Below are 27,020 nucleotides of genomic sequence, written 5' to 3' on the forward strand. Positions count from 1 at the left end.
ACGTCAGGACCGTCCACGGTGAAGCACTGCCTCTCGTGGCTGTGATCAAATTAACCATGACGTCAGCAGAGCAGAAGTGAGTGCGTGCGAGACAGCACGCAGTCCTCACAGTGTACTCAGACTCCCGTGCAGCTTTGCAACACCAAAAAACTACATCACCCATAGCTCCATATAGTACGCATGCGCAGAAGACTCAAAATATTGACACGAACTACAAATTAACGGCAGGAGGACTACAATTCTTCGGGCGCCTGCGCGCTAGGAACCCCGAGTCCTTTAAATGTACTGTACGTGCAAAGATGGCAGCTCAAGTCGACTTGCTCCGTGCCAAAGTAGAAGAGGAGAAGGTGAGGGACAGCCTGGCCAGACTCATCAGAGAGAGGAAGAAGAAGAAGAAGAGGGACCTGTCGCCGCCCGCTGACAAACGGGACAAGTCGGTGAAGGAGGCGAAGAAAGTGAAGCTCCATCACCACCTCAGCCACCAACAACACGCCGAGCACCGGAGCCACCAGCCGCATCAGCTGCAGCAGAGCCTCAAACCCCTCAAGTTCAGCGCGGAGAAACATGTCCTGCACAGCCACCACCATCACCACCATCACCGCCACGGGCTCACCAACGGCACCAAGAGCCTGCAGCCGACTTTACCTCCTCCACCTCCGCCTCCTCCTCCTCAGAGGAAGGTGCCCGAGCAGCTGCAGAAGAAGCGAGCGCTGCCCCATGAGCCACCTGCGCTCTTCACGTTCACGCCGCTCAAAATGGTCAAGGCCAAGCCCCAGGATTTCAAAGACAAGCACCGGGATAAGGAGCTGAAACTGAAGCTCAAGAAGGAAAACACCGAGGCTAATGTGAAACACACGCAGCTGAAGAAGAAGAAAGGTGAGTTTCATTATTCTGTGTATATTCTAAAGGGGGTATGTTATTTAAAAATAGACTGTAATATGTATTGTTTTATTTTCTCTCAGTGATACACAGGGGTCAGGTCTAATACTATGATAATATGTAAATAAATAAATAAATAAATAAAAATAAAAAAAAGATTTCAGTGACTTTTACTCATGCCAGTAATTATGATACATATTATTACAGTATTCAAATATGATCACCCCCAATATCCCCCACTGACCTGAACTTTGTTTAGCATGCATTTTTAATTGTCCGAGCTATTTTGGATCAATAGGACCCAAAAAGTATAAATGAAAAACTCAACATTGTCAATGATAATAAAGTCCCAGTGTCCTCAAATGAGTACTTCCTAATAAACAGCGTCTACGCTTGTTACTGTTGCTAAAATCAAACTATAAACATAATTAATCATAAATGGAAAAGCTCAGAAAGCTTTTACAAAGTTCACTCTTTATTCAGGTAATTTTAATTTAGTTATGGCACAAATTACTTAAAAACTATAATAAAAAACAATCAAACAAAACTTTTCATTTCAGGCTTTTTTTAGGGAACACTTCCCTAAAGTGATTCTTACATTCATCAACTGTTAAAATGTGTAGCCTATACACTGATTAAAAAAATATTTTAACATTTCATCTACTAAAATGTGCGTCATTCGTCTTTGGCCTGGCGCCTTTTCCTCCAAAAACATCACTAGAGATGGCTACAGTAGCCTTGAGTCTCCCTAACTAGGCTGGCTGTGGATTTAAAATCCGGAAAGGAAACAGGGACAAATTTATTTGCTTTAAAGTAAGTCAAAGTACCAAATAATCATAAATAGCCTTCTGCAGAACAGCCACCTTGTGCTACAACAATAATGAATGCTCATTTAGATCCAGTAGTAATGTTGATAGGCTGAATTCAACTATGAGGCTCAAATATGTTTTTGTGACTCCAGCCAAAAATGGCTCTTTTGATAGTAAAGGTTGCCGACCCCTGGTCTGTGCTAAAAGTGCTCTAAAGTAAATTTTGGTGAGGGAACAACTGGCATTTTAAGGAAAAGGACATTTAACTACTTAACTTTCCATACTGACGCAGTTTTCAACAAGCCTATGCACTAAAACAGCACAAAAGAATTCCTGAAATTCAGCTATGACTTTTGGTTTTGGTAGATTTGGTCCTCCCCCAATGTTGAGTCCATGGCTACGGCCTTGCTTTTACTTGCTCTCTTACAGGAGAGGCAGACTGTGCAATAGTGCCATTATAAAGAACTAAATAGATACATATGCCTTCAAAATCTTATTTATTTGTCTAGCATCAATCATTGGAGGGTGTGTGACAGTCAAAAAGTTGGGTAACTCCTCCACAATAATGTTGTGAGTATGGGTAGATAGCATGCCATTGTCACAGGGTGTCTACAGCTCCTTAAAAAGTCTTCAGGTGTCTTAAATTCAGATTCAATGAGTCTTAAATATTTACAGTGACATTACCGTGAAAATAAGGTGGTATTAAAAAGGTCTTAAAGAGTCTTAAATTTAACTTGGTTATATCTGTGGACACCCTGTATCAAGCATGATTGTCAATAAAATAGATTATGTATGAAAATAATCTGTTGTAGTGCCCAGCAGGGTCACAGATGAAACTACCTGAACCCTGCCCCTCTGACTTTTACCTGCTCTTGTACCTGCAGAGCCGAGGCCCCACAATGAGAACGTCAAATCCTTTACACTGGAGGAATACCTCCTGAAGAAGAAAAAGAAGAAGAAGAAGCACCGTGAGGAGGAGCACACTGCCAAGAAGGTCCGACACATGCACAACAAAGCTGTTCAGACTGTATGTGCAGGGCTCGGAGCAGATCTCACTCTGCCCGTTCACCCCGATCCGTCTCTGCCTGGCTCCGTGAAGCACGAAAGCAACCACCACCCTGGCAGAGACGCTGTCGCCAACCACCAACCCTACCTCCAAGCTCTCAAACTCGGACATGTCCCCTTCCTCTCCCACCAAGACCACTACATTCGCAGCTCCTGCCTGCAGACGGGCACCTGGTATGGACGCTTCATGCACGAGGAGAGGCAAGCCAACGGTGGGGGGTTAGTTCTGCACGCCTATGCTGATGAGTTAGCGTGTCTCAGCCCGGCTGAGATGGAGTGCTTCGCCCAGGAGTTTCTGGAGTTGACTTTTGCCGAGAAGACGAGAGGTGCAGCCGCATATGCCTTGACAGTGGTGCACAATGCAGCCGCCTTCCTACCTGACTTCCTGGACTACTTTGCCTTCAACTTCCCCAACACGCCGGTCAAAATGGAGATACTGGGCAAGAAAGACATAGAGACCACCACCATCGCCAACTTTCACTCTCAGGTATGTGACAAGGCCAGGTAACTTCCTGACCTCAGCAAAGGGTTTGGAATTGCACTCAACATCTGCACTTTTACCACAACCAAGTTTATAGGTCATACTTTATGATGAAAGCGGTGGTCAGTGGGTGTTGTTCATGATCAGCTCAGTCAGCTGAGCTTTTTAATTTAGTTTAAATTAGGGCTGTTTTCGAAACAAAAACGATTCAATTTACCATCATAGAAATCAAATTTGGGAGGTTGGAACTGGCTAACGTTTGACAGTTTTTGCTATAAAAGTCTGTGGTGAATGAGGTCTAGATCCAAGCAGTCGGAGTGAGTTTCCTCAGAAGGGTGGCTGGGCTCAGTCTAAGAGCTAGGTAGAGGAGCTCGGAGTAGAGCTGCTGCTCCTTTGCGTCAAAAGGGGTCAGTTAAAGGGAAATTTCGGTTTATTTCAACCCGTCTCCTATCGTCCTAAATTTGTTTCAAGTGACTAGTGACATAGAAATAATAGTTAGCATGTTAGCCGTTAGCCTAGATACAGCCGGGGTGCATAGTAGCGTCAGACCTGTTAAAACTTAAGTGAACGGGCAACCTTCAAGTGCAAAGTTAGTCCACTAAACAAGCTTTTTTTCCACAAAGACCGCCTCATATCGTTAGGATAAATGTCAGAGAACATATAGAAAACGACATGTAAACGTGTTGTCTTACCTTACCGGTGTGCTGCCATGTTTGTTTATCCCTCTAGCTCTGCTTTCCAAAGCCGAAATATCGCGAGAACAAGCAGCGATCTCATACCGTGCCTGAACAAGCAGCAACAGCTGGAAGGCAGGACCAGACAGTAGCCTGAAAAGTTCATTCATTTATTTTAGGAAAGATTTATAGAATAATGGCTGACTTTTTGCCAGACTTCGACTTTGTGGAGGAGGAATTTGATTTTGCAGAGTTTGATGGCCGCCCTTATTTATTTGAGCCAGAATACACTGATGAAGAGCTTTGTGAAATTGAAGAACAAAGGAGGAGAGAGAGAGAGAGAGGCACAACAGGTAGAGGACGAGAGAGGAGGAATGGCTGCTGCAAGGCTGCGTAGCTCTGGAGATTGGTGGTGTACCTGTGAATGCTGTGCCCCAGTGCCCACAGAAGAGAAATGCCTCTGTTGCAAGGAATGGGACCGGTTGCAGCCTTATTTTCAAGGTCTGGGTGTGACCGAGTACGAGACACCTCCACCTGGAGTAACGTTAGTATCCAGCAGGGCTTTATCTAGAGCTGGCAAGATATATTTCGGCCGCGTTTTGGAAAGCAGAGCTAGATGGTAAACAAACATGGCAGCACACCGGTAAGGTAAGACAACACGTTTACATGTCGTTTTCTATATGTTCTCTGACATTTATCCTAACGATATGAGGCGGTCTTTGTGGAAAAAAAGCTTGTTTAGTGGACTAACTTTGCACTTGAAGGTTGCCCGTTCACTTACGTTTTAACAGGTCTGACGCTACTATGCGCCCCGGCTGTATCTAGGCTAACGGCTAACATGCTAACTATTATTTTTATGTCACTAGTCACTTGAAACAAATTTAGGACGATAGGAGACGGGTTGAAATAAACCGAAATTTCCCTTTAAGAAGGTTCAGGCATCTGATCAGGATGCCTCTTGGGTGCCTCCCATTGGAGATGTTCCGGGCACGTCCCACTGGTAAGAGGCCCTGGGGCAGACCCAGAACACGCTGGAGGGATTACATATCTCATCTGGCCTGGGAACGCCTTGGGGTCCCCAAGGGGGAGCTGGAAAGCGTCGCTGGGGAAATGTTGCAGGGGTGCTTTGCTTGGCCTGCTGCCCCCGTGACCCAGCTTCAGATAAGCGTGTGAAAATGGATGGATGGATAAAACAATTCATATCAATCAAGAAGTGGCCGAGATGACGCATGGAAAAACAATTAGCAGACTGCAGTCTGTTAGATAAAAATAAGTTCAGTGTTGAGTATATGTACAACATGTTCACCCCCCAGGAGTTGACTTGTTGAGTTGTTCAGTGTGCTGGTGCTAAGTTGTAACTGTTCTTACAGAGATCTAATGGAGTTGCTTTTGCTCCACGTCAGTGCAGGATCAAACCCGCACTCTCTGCCTGATAAAGATGGCAGAGAGGAGAAAGACTGAGCCAGGATGTCTGCATGTGTGATGTTAGATCTGCGGAGGACACACACAGAGCTCAGCGGTTTTCTGTTTATGCAGGGAAAGTAGACTTAGTTTGGTAATTTCACCACTAGAGAGTCCAGAGAATAAATTGATGCTTTGAGAGCAGAGTGATTGCACTAAAATGCTTCGTTTGTATCTGCTGCACTTTACTGGGTCAGTGCTTTGTATAAAGCTGCATACAGCAGGCCTTTAGATAGAAACACAGTGACTGCAGTGTTCACATCAGGATGATAACGTTATACAGATTCATGTAGCTTTAAAACCTTTCCTTACAATGATTACAGTCTGGTAAATTTTCTATGCAGGTACCAACACGGTGGTAGCTGTGAGTTGATTTATAAAAACATAATATAAAGCTCAGAGGCTGTGGTCCGCAGCTTATCGCCTACACACACTCATAAGCATGTGAGGAATCCAACAGTTTGACTGTGTGTGGATTCCCAGAGTAAAAAGGATCCGTTAGGCATGATGTGCTGCCGCGGCTTCGTCACAGCCTCTCCCCCGTGGTGCGAGTGTAAATTCTACATCTAGCTTAAAGGATTACGTCGGACAAAAGTAATACTGTAAAGTCGATACTGCCTCCTCGGAGCAGTAATTCTGTTTTCTTCAAAGTAGGACGGTGATGACAGTTCCTGTGTAGCGTTAATAATCATATCTCGTTGATACATCTGCAGCAGACACCTTTTTAAAGACGGTTTCAAACTTGACAAGATAAACACTCTAAATGTGTCCCTTTGTGTTTCCTCTTGGGTTGTTTGTTAATGCAGTAGCAGACAGGAAGTAAACACGGACCAAAGCTGTTGTCCTGGCAACAGAATAGCAATGAAACAGTCTGTGCACTAACAGAAAAACAAAGTATACTAAAGCAATAAGTATAAAGCATGTACAGTGTGTGGTCACGTTGAATGACTCGAGGTGTTTCTCTTGTCCCAGGTGAGCCGGACTTACTGTTCAGGAACCTACCGGTCCGGACCCATGAGGCAGATCAGCTTGGTGGGAGCTGTGGACGAGGAAGTGGGAGACTATTTCCCAGAGTTCCTCGACATGCTGGAGGAGTCACCGTTTCTCAAGGTCAGAGGAAGATTTGTTTTTATCATTTTTATACACTGATCAGGTGACGTGAGGTGAGCCGGCAGGTGAAGTGAGTGACACTGATCATCTTGTTACAGCCTTCTCTTTGGAAACCTTGGGTCCTGGCATTCATGTGGACACCACTTGATACACACTGCACATGCAAACACTGTTGCAGACCGAGTATGTGTATATAGAGATGTGGCTTTTGGTGTTTGTATGACGGCCACTTAAATAGATAAGATAATCATGTTATTCACTTCACTTTCCAGTGCTTGTAATGTCGTGGCTGATGGGTGTCAATATTCTGATGGGTCATATTCAGGGAAAAAGTTTGTCCTCACACAGCAATTAACTAAAGCTGTGATTACTAGCTCGCACCATGACGGTCACAGCATGAACATGCATCCATAACCTGCGTCCATAACTTCCACTAGACCCCCTAAACCCTATAGATTTCAGGAGCATACAGTGTGTTTTGCTTGCTATAATGTGTGTGTGAATGTTGGTGTGTGTGTCACCACACAGATGACATTACCGTGGGGAACCCTCTCCAGTCTGAAGCTGGACTGCCGCTCCCAGAGTGACGACGGGCCCATCATGTGGGTGCGGCCAGGAGAACAGATGGTGCCCACGGCTGACATGCCCAAGTCGCCTTTCAAAAGACGCAGGTACAGCTACAGCTGCAAAGCCAATATATAAACACAGAGTTGTGTTTAGGTGTGCTTGTGCAGACTGAAAACCTGTCCTCTTGTCCTTTACATGTCTACTCGCGTGTTTTTATTTAGGTCCATGAATGAGGTAAAAAATCTACACTACCTGCCGAGGGCCAGTGAACCCAGAGAGGTTCTGTTCGAGGACCGGACGAAGGCCCACGCTGACCATGTAGGGCAGAGCTTTGACTGGCAGAGCACTGCTGCTGTCGGAGTGCTGAAGGCAGTGCACTTTGGAGAATGGTAAGTGAAACAGTTTAATAAAAATGCGGGTAAATAGTTAGTAATGCTCACGATGACATAATGGTATCTGATGAGGAATTATTATTATTATTATTAATACAAATGAGGAAGCGCGCACATCCAAAAATAAGGATTGGGTGCTGGACAAAAAAGTCAAAACATGTAAGATAAAGGAAAAGAAGTCCGCACACCAAAAAAGCTCCAATGCAAATAAAATTTAACTTAATTTCATTTATCCATGAAGTGATTTAATTAAATTTTATTTGCATTGGAGCTTTTTTGGTGTGCGGCCTTCTTTTCCTTTATCTTACACAAATTATTGTTATTAGTAATTATTTTGTGAAGAAATTTAACCTCAGTTTTGGTGTTCATTTCCGATCTAGAAACTGCTCTTCACTGACTGTTAAAACTTCTTTTACCAATATTGGATGATGCTGGTGTTTTACACTGGCTTTAGCTTATTTTTAAATGTATACATTTTAATTGACCTCAATATTTAAAGCAATTTTTGGTACCTTTCTCCTCTAATTATCTGTTGAGACACTCTATACATCTTTTTTCTGTTTTTGCAGTCTCTAGGTCTACAGCTAAGAAAGCCTTTATGTTTAAAGCTTGGTTTGATTGGAATAATCTACCTCTTTACATGCCCAAAATAAATCCTCTATAAGGTTATTTAATTATGATGTTAACACTTCTATGATCTATAATTTAGGCCCCGATCACACATAAAGCATTTTGCAGGTTGCAAAATATGAGGCGCACTGCACTGTTTGACAGTTTGACAACCTGCTGTCTATCATCAGGCCGTATAACTTTGGATATCCAGCAACCACCAACTGTAAATTTGTTGTTGTGATCACCACAGAAGGTCCGCCTCTTAAATCATGTGATTGGACAATGGGGAAAAAAGAGATGGTGTGGGGTGCTTTCCCACTCTGAGTAGAAGTTTTTTTTTTTTTTCAACTGAAAAAAGTGTCTGAAAAAAACGGCAGGCTCCTAGACTGCAGAAACGCGAGGCACCCCAACACAAAAACAGCAAGCAATCTCATTAAAAACAATGACAAAAAGCTGCCTCCAGCTGCTGAAACACTTTCTGTGTGATCTGGGCTTTAATGATTCATAACATGCTCTGTTTGTCTATCTTATTATTTGATAAAGAATTTCCAGCAGGAAGGACAATTGACTTGTGTGTTTCATGCTTGTTTGTAATGTGTTCCAGGAATAACCGACCTCGGATAACCAAAGATGTGGTGTGTTTCGACGCTGGGGACTTCAATGAAGTTGTCCAGAGGCTGCAGCTGGATCTGTATGAACCCCCAGTGTCTCAGGTTAGAATCCATGATCTGTTAGTACGTGTATCATATCAGATGTTTTTATTATACTACAGCTATACTGCTAAAACTTTAAACATAAAACCTTGTTTGTCTTCACGCAGTGTGTTCAGTGGGTAGATGATGCCAAACTCAACCAGCTGAGGAGGGAAGGCATCCGCTACGTGCGCGTCCAGCTCTGTGACGATGACATCTACTTCATCCCGAGGAATGTCATCCACCAGTTCAAGACAGTGTCGGCCGTCTGCAGCCTGGCCTGGCACATCCGCCTCAAGCAGTACCAACCAGAGGGGAAGGACAAGGAGGAGGAGCAGTGGCCCAGTGATCCCAGCCCCACCTCAGGGCGATTCTCTTTCTCCTCCCCCGCCAGACCTGACGCGACCATTACCCCCTGTGCACGACCACAGGGAGACAACATCCACGGTGGGGTGGCCAAGACAGAAGAACCAGAGTTCCAGAAGCCGGCAACACCGAACCAGGAGCCTCAGCCGGCCCCTCCGCAGCCCACCAAATCTGCTCACATACCCCCGAGATACCAGGAGCCCCACCTTTCTTTGGAAGCAGTCCACGCTGGATGTACACCTTCAAAAGAGCCCACCCTTCCAAAAGCTCTCGGCCACACGGCGGGCTTCCCTAAATGACCTTTCTTTCTTCCTACAATCTCTCTCTCGCCCACTTTGGGAGGAGCATATGTGAAGGAATTGTAGACTCAAACTGACATTTGTGTCAATCAGGAAACCTTTAAATTATTCTTTTTTTAATCTTTAAATGTCGATAAAATGTTCCCATAGGATGTTTTTCAGCAAAGGGACTGAATGGGACTCTGTAACACTTTTTTTGTTTGATAGCACCGAAACTGGAACTCTCTACTGTCTTATTCAGAAGGTGTGCATCATGTAAAGGAACTATTATTTTTAGACTGACAATATAAGTTGCCACATTTACTGTAAGAAACACTTTTTTGGTTTATGTTCAAGGCTCCACTGTTTCTTTTGTTGACAGAAAGATTTCATGAAAGATGGCAGGCCGTGGCAGGCGGATGATTGTTCACGTACATAATATATGATTACTCTGGAAACATGATACTGTCATAATTTTTTTATTCGTCTCAGTGACAGTGGCAGATAGACTAACCATACCCAGACATTGTCAGTGGTCTGTAAAGCTTGGCACATATTGGATGTCCTGAGGCCTGTACTACGAAGCCAGATCAACTTACCCAGGATATCTTCTCCTTATCTGGCTTGACTAACCCTAACATTGGCCGTCTGGATAACCGGTACTACAAAGCTGGTTATCAACTAGTTCAGTCAACTCTGGGGATTCCTATCTAGCCAGGAGCATATTCATGTTAAGAAGGCAGGGGTGTTGATTATGAGCGACATCATCACCGAAAGTGTCTGGGACTGCGAGACAGTAAAATGTTAATGGCAAGAGATGAAAATGAATTTCTGTAATCTTATAATGGAAAATTTACAAACATTGAAAATACTAGCCAAAAATTAACCATTGGCCGAGACTCAAATTACACGTAGGTATATGTGACATTAGTTCAGAGTATTTTTTTGTTGTTTAGTTGGATGATGATCTTCAGTGATCTGATTGGTCAGAGGTCGGGGTGATGACATAATTTGCTCCAGAGCAGGTTAGCTGTTCAGCACGTGTTACCACGGTGATTGATCCCGTAAAAAGAGAACCAGCTTCGTAGTACCGAAAACCCAGACCTCAAACCCAACCTTGCTAACTCCAAATCCTGCTTCGTAGTACAGGCCTCAGGGTTGGTAAGAGACAGTAAAAATAGGAAGCTAAAAATGAATGTTTGGGGTTTTTTATAAATATTTCTTTTAAATTCAAAAAGATATCCTTTGGGTTGAAACTCAAAGGAGCTGTATACTACATTTAGAACATTAACATAGCAGCAAACAGCTATGTGCTATGTAAAGATACAGTGGAGTGATGGCGTCCTGAGGAGAGGATGAACTCACACTCCTGTGTGTGTTGTAGTCCAAGCTCCTCTGTTCTTTGTTGAGGTAGGTGGTCCGGCTGCACATAGTCTAGCTCACCAGACCTTTCTCAAGAAAAGAAAGGTCTGGCTGGGTCGACTCTCACTGTAAAAAACGCCCTGGCCGCTTGTATTTCTTTCAACCAATCACAATCGTTCTGGGCGGTGCCACAGCAACGGTGCGCTTACAAAAATATTGCCAGGGGGAAACAGGTTTTGGTGTAACACACAAAAATATCGCCTACAGGACGCAAACCATGGCAGAAAAATGGCTACATCCCTGCAAGACCAAACACCACAAAAGTTAGTAAAGGACGTGTTGAAAATGGTTGAAAACTGCTACACAACCGGAGGTGGTAGGGCGGGACTTCAGTGGGTGGCTCGTTCCGCCCAATGAGAGGCTGATCTATGCAGCGAACTTCCGCCCACTCAGACTAGGCTGCACATACATGTAAGTGCATATGATTTCCTGTGTAGCTCAGTGCCTTCCCCCTGCGCTGTACTAAAATGGTGGTTACCGCCAATAACACAGTCCCAACCCACCCTCTGATTTCCCCCCAAGGTAACACCTTTATCTCTGTCAGCACTGTTGTTGTTAGCGCTGTACACGCTGTTATGGTTCGTGTCCAGATGGGGTTGTTTTTCCTCTCAGCGCTGGCATCTTTTTTTGTTGTTCCTAAAGAGTAGAGGGCACATGCGGCCTCCTAGAGATAAAGCACTGCGCCCAGCATCTTTTTCTCATAGTGCTCCACCTTTTTTTGTGTACGCACTGTGAATGCCTCTAATTGAAGTTCATTGAACTTTCAGAAAAGTGTCAGTGACGTCACTTCTACTAGGCTGCTGTGTACTGTCACAACAAAGTCAGCAAAGCTCATTTTGGGAAGCATGTCAGCTTATAGACACTGGATGTTGATGGTGAGTGTTTTCCTTTTTATTATCGTTCGCTTTGTAAGCTTGTTGTTAACACTGGAATCAGTGCTCTGTGTCACGCTACCTAGCTAACGTTTGTTTCAAGAAATTATTGTCATAGAAACATACTGATGCGGATGATACCGCCGATTTTCTGCTGTAGAAAAAAGCTATATGGACACAGAACCTTAGCACTGTTAGCTGCTAGCAGGCGGCCAGAAGCCAACGGCACCAACACCGGCTAGTGGCTAGCAGCTATAGATGCTAACCGCGGCTAGTGGCTAGCAGCTAACGGTTGGGGGTGGAGTAGCTATAGGCAGAGATACTGGATGAAGCGAGATACCCAACTCAGCTCACTTCCTGATTCAGTGACGTCAGCGCCACGCCCCCGTAGGAGACTTGAGGCAGCTCTGAATGTATTGTCGTCAATGAGGAAAATGAACGTGATCACGATTTATGGTCAATTCTTTAGCCCTGTAGTCATTAAAGTAAATATTGGGTTCATTTCCCACAAGCCACACATCTTACCAACATTCTGACGCTAAAGCTGCATTTTTCATCCGCACAGATCAAGAGAAAGTTAACTTTATTTGAGCCCTATCCATCTCAGAAAACAAGTTCTCGCGAGATCTCGTGATCTTGATAAACAGGCGGTAAAATCACAGTTAGCTTACAAACAGTTATTTACCGCTAGTAATAAATAAAAAATGCCCAAGCTTTGTGCAACAATAGGCTGCAATAATAGGAAGAATGTATTTTCATTCCACCTGCTTCTCGATCTGCATACACAGACATCCACAGAGCCTCTGTTCAACACGGTGGTGGGGAGGGGGGGTTGAGGGAGAACAGGCTCTGATTGGAGGGAGAGCTAACCACGCCCACTTAGGAGACAGGAAGAGTAACCGTTTTTTTAACATTGTATAAGCCTACAGTTGGGTATCTCCCTTCATCCAGTATCTCTGCTATAGGTGCTAACAGCGGCTAGTTGCTACCGGCTAACGATCACTAGCAGCTATAGTTGCTAACAGCGGCCAGTGGCTAGCAGCTAAAGGTCGGCCAGTGGCTAGCAGCTAACGGTCGTTAACAGCAATAGGTGCTAACAGCGGCCAGTGGCTAGCAGCTAAGAATGGCTAGCAGCTAACATCAGGGTTGTTTGGTTTTGATTGTGCCTTGCGTGGAAAGTGGACAAGTGCAAGCAGCAGTGATAAAGCGCTAAGTTAGGACAATTTCCCGACAGCTTCCAGCAGCCTCCAGTCTGTACAGGAAGTCACATAAACATTCATATCTGGTTATATCTAACATTCTGGTTTATTAAAACGTTATTAGATCCATGTATCAGTTAGCTCACAGCCTCCAATCATTTAAATCAGACAAATAAAACCAAAATCTCTCCAATTCAGCAAAAATAAAAACTTTATAAAACCGCATAATGGTGAGACAACATTTAAACCAATCAGCTGTTAGAGCAGGTGAGAGCAAGGTGTTTTCCCCTAGTGCCTGGCACATAAAACAGCGGCTGCCTCGATCTTGTGAGAATATCGTCCACTTTGCATTGTGTGGTGATCACCGATGATCGGTCCTGTACAGGCCTGGCTCATACAGAACAAGCGTATTGCAAACAGGACGAACTACACTAACGACGGCAACAGTGCTGCTAGCTGCCCGGTCAGCCACCTCCATGTTGAGAGCCATGTGCAGACAACCTGAATCAGACTCTGAATCACAGATATGCTCTGAATGTCATATACAGCTCCTTTTTAAAATGATCTAATCAAACTACTGGCACTTAACACTTGTGTTTGTCAGCTTTATAAGTTGCAGTTTGCGCAGTTCTTTATTTAATAAGCATTTGATACAATGCCCCTTTTCTTACTGTTGATACTGTGTTTGATATTTTATTTATTTTCTTAGGATTGAGCTCAACATAAGAACACAGATTTATAACCAGTGATGATTATTTAAGATTATAATGTGATTAAAGGAGCGCCTCTGAATGACAAAACAACCGTGGCTATTGCACTTAGCAATAATTGTCTGAATCTTTTCTTCAGGTGTGGAGTTTGTCTTCAGAGTTTGGTATGTAAATATGTTTGTCGTCATTGCTGGGAATAAGTGGATGCTGTCCGTGCACTTGGGTTATTTTTCACTTGACTTAAATTCACATTTAGTTTTAGCGGGTGATGTCACGAGGGGGATGAAGGCACCGTTGTAGCGGGTTGCTGTGGTTGTATAGGAGTGTAACTGTGTGGATTTATACAGCCAACGCCTGTTGTTTTTTCTCAGTCCTGGCAAAGTTAAGTAATGAGGCCTCCTTCAAAAGTATCCATGACTGAAGTGTTCTGCACTGTGACAGATGTAAGTGAATTTCACGTTTGTTTCAGTCCTCAGATAACGTTGAACACAGATAGCAGAGATTCTGATCTGAGCGTTAGAGTTCATCTGAACCTCACAGGGGCCTTTGTTCTGTAGTCTTCTATAAATGAAGTGATGATGTGATACTGCCTTTTCTCTTCCACTGACTACATCTTTGTGCCTTGTACTGTATACGGTCAGCCTCATTTAAAACTGTGAGGTTTATTTATTGATGATTAGGGGGGTAAAATGGGGACTGGCCCAGCAGCCATCTTGTTTTTGTTTTTCTATTTATAACGAATATTGCTCACATGATGCTTCTTGATTTCTACATCTGCATGTCACCTGAAAGAAACAGTAACATCATAGTGTCATATATATTAGATCTTATTCAGGAAGCAGAATGGTTTCATTTGTTTGAGTGATCTGGCTGTCATAGGTCTTGACTTAATAGCTCAATGTAGGAATAAGTTGACGGTCACATCAGCCTTTTTTGTCATATTTGTTGTGATGCTCTGTGTTCTAGCACCAATGATTGCTGTTGTTAATGTTTGTACTAAGACGTTTTTAATCATTTTTGTCGGTGATAATTTACAGGCAGTAGAGGTCTGATACCAATATGATTACGTAGAGAAAAAAAAACACAATGAGAATGCATAGACTTTCTATATTTTTTAATAAATAATTTTGTGTGCAACCAGTTTTAACACATTTTACCTGTACAGTTGCATCATATGCATATTACTCAGTATACATCACATTCACTGTACCTTGAGATATCCTGATAATCCTTTTAAAATATGATGCTTCTAAAATCATTTAAAAACTACAGATGGATCTGCGAATATGAATACAGCAGAGAAACTAAATTAAATGACACGCACGGTACAATGAGTGATGCTTAGTTTGTTGTCTTTATGTCAGGAGAAGCGATGTGCTGATGAAAAAGATTCATATTATACCCGTTTTCTTTTCATGCCAAAAACGCAAACTCTCACACACACGCGCAAATAACAAAATATATTCCTCATACACCAAGTTTGAAGGAATGCTCCACCCACAAAATTCGGTCATGAAGAAAACTTTATCTTGCCTGTTTATGAGTGAGAATCCAAAAACAGATTCTTGATGAATTGGAGTAAACACTATATCAAAAGACCCATTTATAAACTCTCACACAACTCGTGCAGAAATATCCAAGTCTCATTTATCCAGTCATGCTCAGTACTCAGGACATATGCTCATGGCTGCACAATGATAATAATAATAATAATAACTTTATTTGTAGAGTCCTTTTCGAGCTGGTGCAGAAAATACAAAACAAAAGCAATACTAATAAAATATCTGCATATACAAACACCTACACCAACATATACACTTAAACACATGTATACCTGTAAGCATGCATACATGCACGTGGCTGCATATACACATGCTCCCATACACACAATAAGTTAATCAACTGTCAGAAAAGGCCAATCTGTAAAAGTACGCTTTCAAACGAGATTTAAAGACGGGAACAGAGTCAGCTGATCTGACGCTCAGAGGGAGGTTGCTCCAAAGGTGAGGAACAAGAACTGACCTGGACTCTGGAACAGTTAGAAGACCCAGACTAGCAGACCTGAGGGATCTAATATCGGGTCATCATCTGTAACAGCCAATATTGGCTTCAAAATGAATGAAATGATCAGAATTGGCCAACATGCTGTTTCTTAATTGGCACATTGAATAAATATTACATACACTGATAAGTTTCATGTCTCTATCTGCTGGTGGGCCATCACAATAAGAGATTGCATACATAATATGATGTTAGAGCCACGACAGAAGAGACTTGATGATCCCTAAAATTAGGTAGGGGAAAATGAGTTGTTACATACTGATTATCAGATATCGGCAAAAAATCCAGTACCGTGCATCCCTAGCTGAAACCTTTGTAATTAAAACTGAACTGAAAAAGAAACGAATCAATGCTCTCTTCAGTGGACAGAAACAGTGATTTTACCTCGCTGAACACTCGCTGGTCTATCGTTGCCTCAGTTGTTGGCTTGTTTGTTAATTAGGGTTATTTCGGATTCAACAAAATCACACAATAACACAAACTTCCAATTTGTCAATGGAGTCTGGTTTTGAAGGGAGCAGTTCCCCATCAAGTAGAGCTCCCTGTTCAGGAAGGACCAAGACCTGGATAAATGAGATTTAGATTATACTGCACGAGTTGTTTAAGAGTTTTTAAACAGGTGTTTTGATGTAGTTTTGCTGGTGTTAAACATGGTCCCCACTGATTTCAATTCATCAAGAATTTTCTCAGTTTTCGGATTCCTCCGTTCACTGTGAAGGCATGTATTCTGCATTACACAGGGTGAGTAATTGATAAATAAATGATCATTTTGTTAGGCAAAGTATTCCTTTAACAGCATTGCTTTGAGCATTAAAACAAGAAGTGTAAAACCTCTCACTGCAGACCGCCCACCTCTTAAAGCAAATTATCCTAGAGACTGAGGTTTTTGATTAAACTTTCAAGTCATTGGTCCAAGTGGATGTTCATGCTGTTCAATGATGCACTGATCAATAACTACAATCAACCTGAGTTGATACACTAAACAAAGTGCATCAGAGCTGGTATCAAGAAACTTCCTCTTCCCTGCAGAGGGTGCTACTGAGCTGTGTGAGACGAGGAGATGCAGCCTTTGGTGCTTTTTAGGTTCACTGTATGTGATCTCCCACAGTACCTTCAGGGGATACTGTTAAAATAATCTTCCAGCTGTCCAAGTCCTTGGGCGACACAATTCATTATGTTGATTCATCATTAGGTCCATTTTTCAAACCCAGGTCTCTGGATAACTCCTGGGGCCTTTCGGCTTTCCAAAACGGTTCCCAAATCCTACAGAAGATGAAGATGGTGTCATAAAAGTGGTATGTGACATTGTACAATATGTGAATGTGGTATTGAAGTAGATGCAGGCCTACCAAATTTGAACATTGAAGATGAAGCACCGTATGGCGGAGGTGGTGCTCCAGTTTGAGTAGGAGGTGGTGGAGGGGCAGTTTTAGCTGTGAATATAGTTTTAAGACATGTTAGTGCCACTTTTATTATCAGGGCATTTATTGAGCCAAAATTTAAATCTGCATCACTTACGTTTTTGTTTGTGTCTAAAAAACTTTAGACTCTGGAGAAAGGAAACAAAAGTTTAGTTACAGTTACAAATTTTCCTTTTAATTCGTAAAGCTGTAAGTTAGTAACGTTTCTATAAATAACAACAGTAATACTACTAATAATAACAATAACAATATTTGCTGAGACTGTCAGTAGTATGTGAGACAGATACCCAGTGGTATTTGCTTGAATCCATCACGCCTGGACGAAAACAACCAATCAAAGCCGAAGAGGCTCTAACACAGCTGTCATTGTAGTCACTGCTAGTGACCTGCTGCCAAACTGTCAAACCAGGAAGCACCGTTTAAATATGAAATTAAAATTCTGTCACTGTATTGCCTATAGACCAAATCACAATGATGTTGCGCTAACCACAGTCACTTTGGTGTGAAAAACTGGCAACTGTTTTGAATTGCAAAGCTACGTGAAATCGGCAAACTTGTTTGTTTTGGTTGTCATTCTCAGCCGCAACTGTTGCTTTCAAAGATATATATAGTCAAACAGAGTGGTCTGACCTATCTGATGTTTCTGCTGTACTTATTTTATGTACTGCGTAGTTATGTTAGCTTCCTTTAAAACCAAATCTACCAGCACAGTGGCTAAATTATGTACTGCTGTGGACGGGGGCTGCAGCAAAAATGTATTTTAGCCACCTAAAAAGTGTACGCTGTATTCTGGGCGGCATGGTGGGCCAGTGGTTAGCATTGTTGCCTCACAGTAAGACGGTTCCTGGTTTCAAACCAGGGTGCAGAGTTTGCATGCTCTCCCCGTGTCAGCGTGGGTTTCCTCCAGGTGCTCCAGCTTCCTCCCACAGTCCAAAGACGACATGCAGGTTAACTGGTGACTCTAAATTGTCCGTAGGTGTGAATGTGAGTGTGAATGGTTGTCTGTCTCTATGTGTCAGCCCTGTGATAGTCTGGTGACCTGTCCAGGGTGTACCCTGCCTCTCGCCCAGTGTCAGCTGGGATAGGCTGTTTCTTTTAGGTGGCTAAAAACTAACTAACCTGAGAGCATTTCTTCAACGCTTTTTGATTTTAGTAACTGACGCGTTGGTTTTCTACCTGGAAGTTAATGTAAATAAACATTGTGATTCGCTGTACTTCTCCCCCCAAATGGTTTCAGAAACATATTTCAGTGTACTGTTTGTGTTTGTGTATTTTAGTGTAGCGTTGGAAACAGGCACGCCCAAACAAAGCACTGCCCACCAGCCGGAGCAAACATTTTCAACTTACAGCTAAACAGAACACTAAAATATGTTTCTTAAAACATTTGAGGCAAGAAACGGGCAATGCAGTTACAAAATCTTGATTCATATTTGATCAGCGCTGCTTAGTTTGCCTTGGCTCTGACTGTTTTTTTTCCAACAGCTATTGTGGATTCTTGCAAATACCATTGGGAGCACTATGAGGAGGCAGAGGAAGATGAGCATCTGCCTCATGTACTGCTGTCAGAATATAATTACAGCTTCAACAAATATGTCAAAAACTTAATTTATAAATGTTATTGACTGTAACTGTAACTAGTTGTGTATATCTCTTGTGTTACCCTTGCTCGAGACATGCCCTTCTCGCTGCTTTTGTCTGCTTTGTTTCCTGATGTCACAGTGTTCAGAGGAGGCCTGCGGTTCACATCATGCTGCTCCACTTGTGCTGATAAACACAAACAGATAACAAAATGTAATTATGTGCCGCATTTGAAAACACTCTTATGTCGACCCCAGTGCGCTCGTTACATAAGGCAGCATGAGAAACCTGTATTACCTTTATTATCGAGTCTTAAATGGAACCACAGCAGCATTAGGTGTGTGATGTGTGTGGCTTAACACTTTTCATACGACAAGGTCTTGTATGTGCTGATTTGATAACCAGGAAATATGATTCTATTAATAACCAGTACGTGTGAAAGAGGTTATCATGTCATGTGCAGCCCCTCTAGTGTCTGAAGTAACTCACCACTTCCTGCTCCAGCCACGACCACAGGATGTGGAGCAACCTGCCAAACTGCACTGAGGGGCTCTGCAGAGACACAGTAATAATCAACCACTCATATCAGCACAATTATTTAGATTAATCATAAATAAAATATCAGCAGATCTGACATTTTACCAGTCAACATCTCATCTTTTGTTTTAAAGGATGCCTCCCAGTGGTGAAGATAGGTACTTCTAAATACTAACTTCAACATGCATGCTGTTGTATGAACTCAACAAAGAACACAATTCAACATTGTGACAAACAGGTGGATTATTGTCAGTGAAAAAAATAAGATGATACATAAAAGGGACAGTTCATTCCAAAATCAAAAATAAATATTTTACCTTGATTGTTTTGGTGTGAGTGTTGGAGATAAAAAATAATTGATTTTTTTTTTTAGTATAATATGTCATAAAAGATCTAACGAAAAAAAATCTTAGTATAATATGTCATAAAAAATTAAATTTAAAAAAAGTAAAAATATAGTATGTCAAAAACAATATGACAAAAAACTCATGGTATAATATGTCAAGAAAATGTAATAAAACAGTCAAATTTTGTCAACAAAATGTTATAAAAAATTCATAGTATAGAATGTCATTAAAAAAGAATTGAAAAAAAAATCTTAGTATAATATGTCATAAAAGTAAAAGTATAGTATGTTAAAAACAATATGACAAAAAACTCATGGTATAATATCTCAAAAAAATTAATGACAAAGTCAGTTTGTCAACAAAATGTCATAAAAAAAAGTAACAGTATAATATGTCAGAAAAATGTAATTAAAAAAGTCATACAACAGTAATTCATGAAAAATTGTAATAAATAGTATGTCATTAAAATGGCACAAAAAGTCATAGTATAGCATATCATAAAAATGTAGCCTAATTAATGAAGTCATAGTGTATGTCACAAAATGTCATAAAAAAATGTCATAGTATGTCAATACAAAAAATGCTAAAAAGAAAACACAGTATAATATGTTAAAAAAAACTCAGAAAAATGTCATAGTATAGTATGTCATAAAAAGAATTGAAAAAAGTCTTTGTATGTCAAAAAATAACAAAAAAAAACTGTCAAAGTATAGTATGTAATAAAAAGTGTAATAAAAAATCATAGTAAAGTGTGTCATGAAAAAGTCACAAAAAGTAATAGTACTGCATGTCATAAAAATGTAGCCTAATAAATAGTCATAGTGTAGTATGTCACAAAATGTCATAAAAATGCCACAGTATGTCAATACAAAAAATGCTAAAAAAAAAAAAATCACAGTATAATATGTTAAAAAAAAGTCATAAAAATGTCATAGTATAGTATGTCATAAAAAAGATTTGAAAAAAAAGTAAAAAAAACCTCACAGCTCAATATGTCATGAAAAATCATTAAAAAAAAGTCAAAGTATAGTATGTCAAAAAATGTCATAAAAAAGTCAGAGTATAATATGTAATATAAAGTGTAATAAAAATCATGGAAAAGTGTGTCATGAAAATGTGACAAAAAAGTAATAGTACAAACAAAAAAACTCACAGTTCAATATGTCAATATAAAGATAATTTAAAAAGTCAGTGTAGTATGTCAAAAAAATGTGACAAAAAAGTAATAGTACTGCATGTCATAAAAAATTAAATTTAAAAAAAGTAAAAATATAGTATGTCAAAAACAATATGACAAAAAACTCATGGTATAATATGTCAAGAAAATGTAATAAAACAGTCAAATTTTGTCAACAAAATGTTATAAAAAATTCATAGTATAGAATGTCATTAAAAAAGAATTGAAAAAAATCTTAGTATAATATGTCATAAAAGTAAAAGTATAGTATGTTAAAAACAATATGACAAAAAACTCATGGTACAATATCTCAAAAAAATTAATGACAAAGTCAGTTTGTCAACAAAATGTCATAAAAAAAGTAACAGTATAATATGTCAGAAAAATGTAATTAAAAAAGTCATACAACAGTAATTCATGAAAAATTGTAATAAATAGTATGTCATTAAAATGGCACAAAAAGTCATAGTATAGCATATCATAAAAATGTAGCCTAATTAATGAAGTCATAGTGTATGTCACAAAATGTCATAAAAAATGTCATAGTATGTCAATACAAAAAATGCTAAAAAGAAAACACAGTATAATATGTTAAAAAAAACTCAGAAAAATGTCATAGTATAGTATGTCATAAAAAAGAATTGAAAAAAGTCTTTGTATGTCAAAAAATAACAAAAAAACTGTCAAAGTATAGTATGTAATAAAAAGTGTAATAAAAAATCATAGTAAAGTGTGTCATGAAAAAGTCACAAAAAATAATAGTACTGCATGTCATAAAAATGTAGCCTAACAAATAGTCATAGTGTAGTATGCCACAAAATGTCATAAAAATGCCACAGTATGTCAATACAAAAAATGCTAAAAAAAAAAAAAATCACAGTATAATATGTTAAAAAAAGTCATAAAAATGTCATAGTATAGTATGTCATAAAAAAAGATTTGAAAAAAGTCTGTATAATATGTAAATAAAAAAAACCTCACAACTCAATATGTCATAAAAAATCATTAAAAAAAGTCAAAGTATAGTATGTCAAAAAATGTCATAAAAAAGTCAGAGTATAATATGTAATATAAAGTGTAATAAAAAATCATGGAAAAGTGTGTCATGAAAAATGTGACAAAAAAGTAATAGTACAAACAAAAACTCACAGTTCAATATGTCAATATAAAGATAATTAAAAAAGTCAGTGTAGTATGTCAAAAAAATGTGACAAAAAAGTAATAGTACTGCATGTCATAAAAATGTAGCCTAATAAATAAAGTCATAGTGTAGTATGTCACAAAATGTCATAAAAAATGTCACAGTATGTCAATACTGAAAATGCTAATAAAAAATCACTGTATAATATGTTAAAAAAAAGTCATAAAAATGTCATAGTATAGTATGTCATAAAAAGAGTTGAAAAAAGTCTTTGTATAATATGTCAAAAAAAAAAATCATTTAAAAAAAAAGTCAGTGTCGTATGTCAAAAAAATGTGACAAAAAAGTCAAAGTACTGCATGTCATAAAAATGTAGCCTAATAAATAATGTCACAAAAATGTAATGAAAAATATTAGTCATAGTATAATATGTTATTAATAAACAGATCTGAGGAAAAGACCAAAACTAACAATGAATCTATCAGTTATTATCTGTGTAGCCAAACCTGACAGAACTTATTTCTCTGTGCCATAGACCTCCACTGTTTTCTAAACATTATAAAGACACATGATTGAGCCTCATGATTGTTCTGACATTTTCCAATATTATGATAAACATGAGCACTGTACTTTAAACTGAGCTGAGCCAGCACACACTTATCTGCACCAGAATCTCACAACCATATTGACTCCTGTTTGAGACATTTGATAAAAACTACAGCGCCCAGCTGTTACAGTGATTTATTGAGCCCTTTTTTAAACATGAAAGCTCGTATTCATGACTTTAGTTGGAATGAATGTGTCCGGTCTAAGTGCTTCAGACAGACTGGCGAAGTTGGAAAGTACTAAGAGATGAACTACCAAAACTACCACTGTTGGTTTTGGTCTCTTCATGGTTGGAGATACTGTATATGGCTTGTAAGAGAAACATAGAACATTGCCAGCTCCCTCCTTTAACTGTGAGCTCTGAATAAAAGCAGAAGAGAAAGGAATGACTCTTGAGATAAAATTGCTTACCTTGTTTGGAACTTTTAGCTCGAACACTCTGGGGGGGAACATTCAAAAGAAAACAGCGTTAAAGCCTTAACACATGGAAACTTGTCAGGGTAATCAGCGAATGGAAAAGTGATGAATAGAGTATAGGAAAGTGAGTTGGCGAGTCTTTTGTGCGTGTAACCAGCCTAGTTGTTAGATTAAAATGTACGTTTCTGCAAACCACACGTTACATGTGAACTTTTCATGCGCGTCATATCAGTGTTTTTAAAGTGATGTCATTTCTAAGTAATCATTGGTAGATGAAGGGGACCAGTGTTCAAGACTAACAAACAACAAAAACAGTAGTGTTTTAACAAGTCATTGCTGTGTGTCCAGCAGCTTTTAGACAAACATTGGTGCTTTATAGCATCATAGTGACACACAAAGTCTTTCCCTGAGACATTGCTGCTTTTCCCACTAGGATTGTGCTTCCAAACCCAGGTATTTTAACCCATTTAAGCCCACCAGCAACAATAGTTGCCAAAGTGTATGCTTGTCATTTTCCACTTAAAAATACATTTCTAAATACTATACATGTTTTATATATCAATGATATGTGAGTAGACACCTTAGAAAATCATATTAAGAAAAAAAATTAAGTTTCCACATACTTCCTGTCACATGGCGTTGTTGAGTTCCTGACCCATCTTAGTGAGGGCATGGCGACGACAAACCCCCACAAGTAAAGGTGATTTTCATATTATAATAATATTTTTTTTGTTGACATATATATATCTACTTAATCATGGAAGTCTCTAGACTCATCCAAACAACAAAAATATTACATTGGATGTATAGTTTTTTCTGTATGCAATCATTTGTCCAAGCGGCAACTATTGTTGCCGGTGGGCACATACCTTGTCAGTAGATAATAACGTTAGCTAACATTACCAACATTACAAAGGGCTAATATTTGGTAACAATACAGTTTTTGATAGTGTTAGCTTTAACATTTGGTAACCAACATTACTAGTGTTTGGTAGCTGGTGCTAACTAACTACCTAGCTAACTAACTAGCTAGCTATTAGCGCTGCCAATGTTAGCACTGACTGTGTTGCACTGTGTGGTAGATTAGAAGGACTGAATGATGTCAAATACAGGGAGAACATCTTTAACACTATTGTACATGAACAGGGATATAGAATTGGAATTGTTTGGTAAAAAATATCCATTTCAAATTGCATTAATTTCACAAAATGGTGGCCCCCAGTGGCCATGGGAGCAAACTCTTTTGTGTTTTCCACAGAGATAAACCAGGAGGATTAGAGAGGTATACAGTACAGGCCAAAAGTTTGGACACACCTTCTCATTCAATGCGTTTTCTTTATTTTCATGACTATTTACATTGTAGATTCTCACTGAAGGCATCAAAACTATGAATGAACACATGTGGAGTTATGTACTTAACAAAAAAAGGTGAAATAACTGAAAACATGTTTTATATTCTAGTTTCTTCAAAATAGCCACCCTTTGCTCTGATTACTGCTTTGCACACTCTTGGCATTCTCTCCATGAGCTTCAAGAGGTAGTCACCTGAAATGGTTTCCACTTCACAGGTGTGCCTTATCAGGGTTAATTAGTGGAATTTCTTGCTTTATCAATGGGGTTGGGACCATCAGTTGTGTTGTGCAGAAGTCAGGTTAATACACAGCCGACAGCCCTATTGGACAACTGTTAAAATTCATATTATGGCAAGAACCAATCAGCTAACTAAAGAAAAACGAGTGGCCATCATTACTTTAAGAAATGAAGGTCAGTCAGTCCGGAAAATTGCAAAAACTTTAAATGTGTCCCCAAGTGGAGTCGCAAAAACCATCAAGCGCTACAACGAAACTGGCACACATGAGGACCGACCCAGGAAAGGAAGACCAAGAGTCACCTCTGCTTCTGAGGATAAGTTCATCCGAGTCACCAGCCTCAGAAATCGCAAGTTAACAGCAGCTCAGATCAGAGACCAGATGAATGCCACACAGAGTTCTAGCAGCAGACCCATCTCTAGAACAACTGTTAAGAGGAGACTGCGCGAATCAGGCCTTCATGGTCAAATAGCTGCTAGGAAACCACTGCTAAGGAGAGGCAACAAGCAGAAGAGATTTGTTTGGGCCAAGAAACACAAGGAATGGACATTAGACCAGTGGAAATCTGTGCTTTGGTCTGATGAGTCCAAATTTGAGATCTTTGGTTCCAACCGCCGTGTCTTTGTGAGACGCAGAAAAGGTGAACGGATGGATTCCACATGCCTGGTTCCCACTGTGAAGCATGGAGGAGGAGGTGTGATGGTGTGGGGGTGTTTTGCTGGTGACACTGTTGGGGATTTATTCAAAATTGAAGGTACACTGAACCAGCATGGCTACCACAGCATCCTGCAGCGACATGCCATCCCATCCGGTTTGCGTTTAGTTGGACGATCATTTATTTTTCAACAGGACAATGACCCCAAACACACCTCCAGGCTGTGTAAGGGCTATTTGACCAAGAAGGAGAGTGATGGAGTGCTGCGGCAGATGACCTGGCCTCCACAGTCACCGGACCTGAACCCAATCGAGATGGTTTGGGGTGAGCTGGACCGCAGAGTGAAGGCAAAGGGGCCAACAAGTGCTAAACACCTCTGGGAACTCCTTCAAGACTGTTGGAAAACCATTTCAGGTGACTGCCTCTTGAAGCTCATGGAGAGAATGCCAAGAGTGTGCAAAGCAGTAATCAGAGCAAAGGGTGGCTATTTTGAAGAAACTAGAATATAAAACATGTTTTCAGTTATTTCACCTTTTTTTGTTAAGTACATAACTCCACATGCATTCATTCATAGTTTTGATGCCTTCAGTGAGAATCTACAATGTAAATAGTCATGAAAATAAAGAAAACGCATTGAATGAGAAGGTGTGTCCAAACTTTTGGCCTGTACTGTACTTTGGCAGAGGTTTTGGACATCCTTAATGCAGATGATCCCTCTGCAAAAATCACAAGCATTTCAGTTGTGCCAGAGTCTGAGAGTAATGCCCACGAAACAGACTGTGACAGCGATTTTTCTGATGATAATGATGTGACCTCTGATCCCAAACGCCTACCATCTAGGCTGGTCAAAGGAGACTGCTTTGTGTCTGATGGTGACATGCAACTACCCATCACTGATGATGGACAAGAACCTGAGTAGCTATGTTTCCATCCAAAAGTGATTTGAATCATTGGAAAATGCGCAATAAAAGAAATATGAATCCTGTGTGTTTCCATTAAATGTACGGACTTTGGTGAAAACTACGAACTCGCACAAGTTTTTCGCAGAACCAAAAACAAAACAAGTCTTGCATTCTTCTTCTTCTTCTACGTTTTTTGGTGGTTGGCAACCAGCTTGTAAATGCATTACTGCCTTATTAAGGCTAGAAATGTTCTTATTTTGTCCTCCGTCCACACAAGTCTTATGTTGTTGTTTTCCGCAATGTTTTTGCCTTGTGAGTGAACCAGAAACACCGGAAGCAGTTGGGGTGAAAGTGCACTACGTCAGACTTAATTCGAACATAACTTTTTCCATCCTCCGTTTTGCGAATCAAAATTTTTTTCTCATCAACCAAAACCCGGCTATAGCGAGTGTATTTTAGTTTGTGCAAATCAGAGAATTTTAATTCAAATTTTGGCGTTTTCAAGTTTTTTGATGACAAAATTCATAAATTAAATTGTTCTCAGACTTGTTTTAAATAAAAAAAAAGTCTTTCTCAATAAAGACAACTGAATTACATGTTGTTTTTTGTGCTCTAATTCACTTTTCACCATTAGAGGGATAGATACAAGGTATGTGCCCACCGGCAACTATAGTTGCCGAACATTCAAATGAGATTTTCTAGAACAGAGAGCACAAAATGGAGGAAATAACTTTAGAACATGTTCATATGGGACTCAGTTAACATGATTATATGCATAAAAACATTGAGAAAAATTTGGGCACAAATGGGTTAAACCAAATCATGATCTTTTCCAAACCATAACCAAGTATTTTTTGTGCCCAAACCTAATGAAAGCTTTGTTGAAAAAAGGTCTCAATAGCCCCGTTTCCACCGAGCAGTACGGTTCAGTTCAGTTCACTGCAGTCTGATTGGTCAGTAGAGGACGGTCAGTCTGCTCAGGGCTGAGATGTGGCTGGTT

General features: G+C 40.1%; 2 protein-coding genes across 4 annotated transcripts in view; one reads left to right on the top strand and one right to left on the bottom strand.

Annotated features, from left to right (window-relative positions):
• Positions 1-204: 204 nt before the first annotated feature.
• On the top strand, positions 205-14,724 carry rsbn1 (round spermatid basic protein 1). Its single transcript, XM_033627920.2, has 7 exons — positions 205-876; positions 2,573-3,240; positions 6,342-6,479; positions 7,008-7,150; positions 7,268-7,435; positions 8,655-8,763; positions 8,871-14,724. Exons 1-7 carry the CDS (start codon positions 300-302, stop codon positions 9,405-9,407), a joined length of 2,340 nt encoding a protein of 779 aa, XP_033483811.1. The 5' UTR covers positions 205-299; the 3' UTR covers positions 9,408-14,724.
• ptpn22 (protein tyrosine phosphatase non-receptor type 22) overlaps positions 14,689-27,020 on the bottom strand; it is a 36,801-nt gene continuing 24,469 nt past the window's right edge. For all 3 annotated transcript variants that reach the window (XM_033629190.2, XM_033629191.2, XM_033629189.2), the window contains 6 exons: positions 22,869-22,896; positions 19,139-19,201; positions 18,732-18,835; positions 17,169-17,199; positions 17,000-17,083; positions 14,689-16,913 (listed from right to left, as the gene is read on the bottom strand). In XM_033629190.2, the coding sequence (XP_033485081.2) occupies positions 16,852-16,913; positions 17,000-17,083; positions 17,169-17,199; positions 18,732-18,835; positions 19,139-19,201; positions 22,869-22,896 (372 nt within the window). In that variant the 3' untranslated portion in view covers positions 14,689-16,851. The remainder of the gene's footprint in view (positions 16,914-16,999; positions 17,084-17,168; positions 17,200-18,731; positions 18,836-19,138; positions 19,202-22,868; positions 22,897-27,020) is intronic.

The sequence above is a fragment of the Epinephelus lanceolatus genome, chromosome 8, assembly GCF_041903045.1.
Source record: "Epinephelus lanceolatus isolate andai-2023 chromosome 8, ASM4190304v1, whole genome shotgun sequence".
NCBI classification, from domain to species: domain Eukaryota; kingdom Metazoa; phylum Chordata; class Actinopteri; order Perciformes; family Serranidae; genus Epinephelus; species Epinephelus lanceolatus.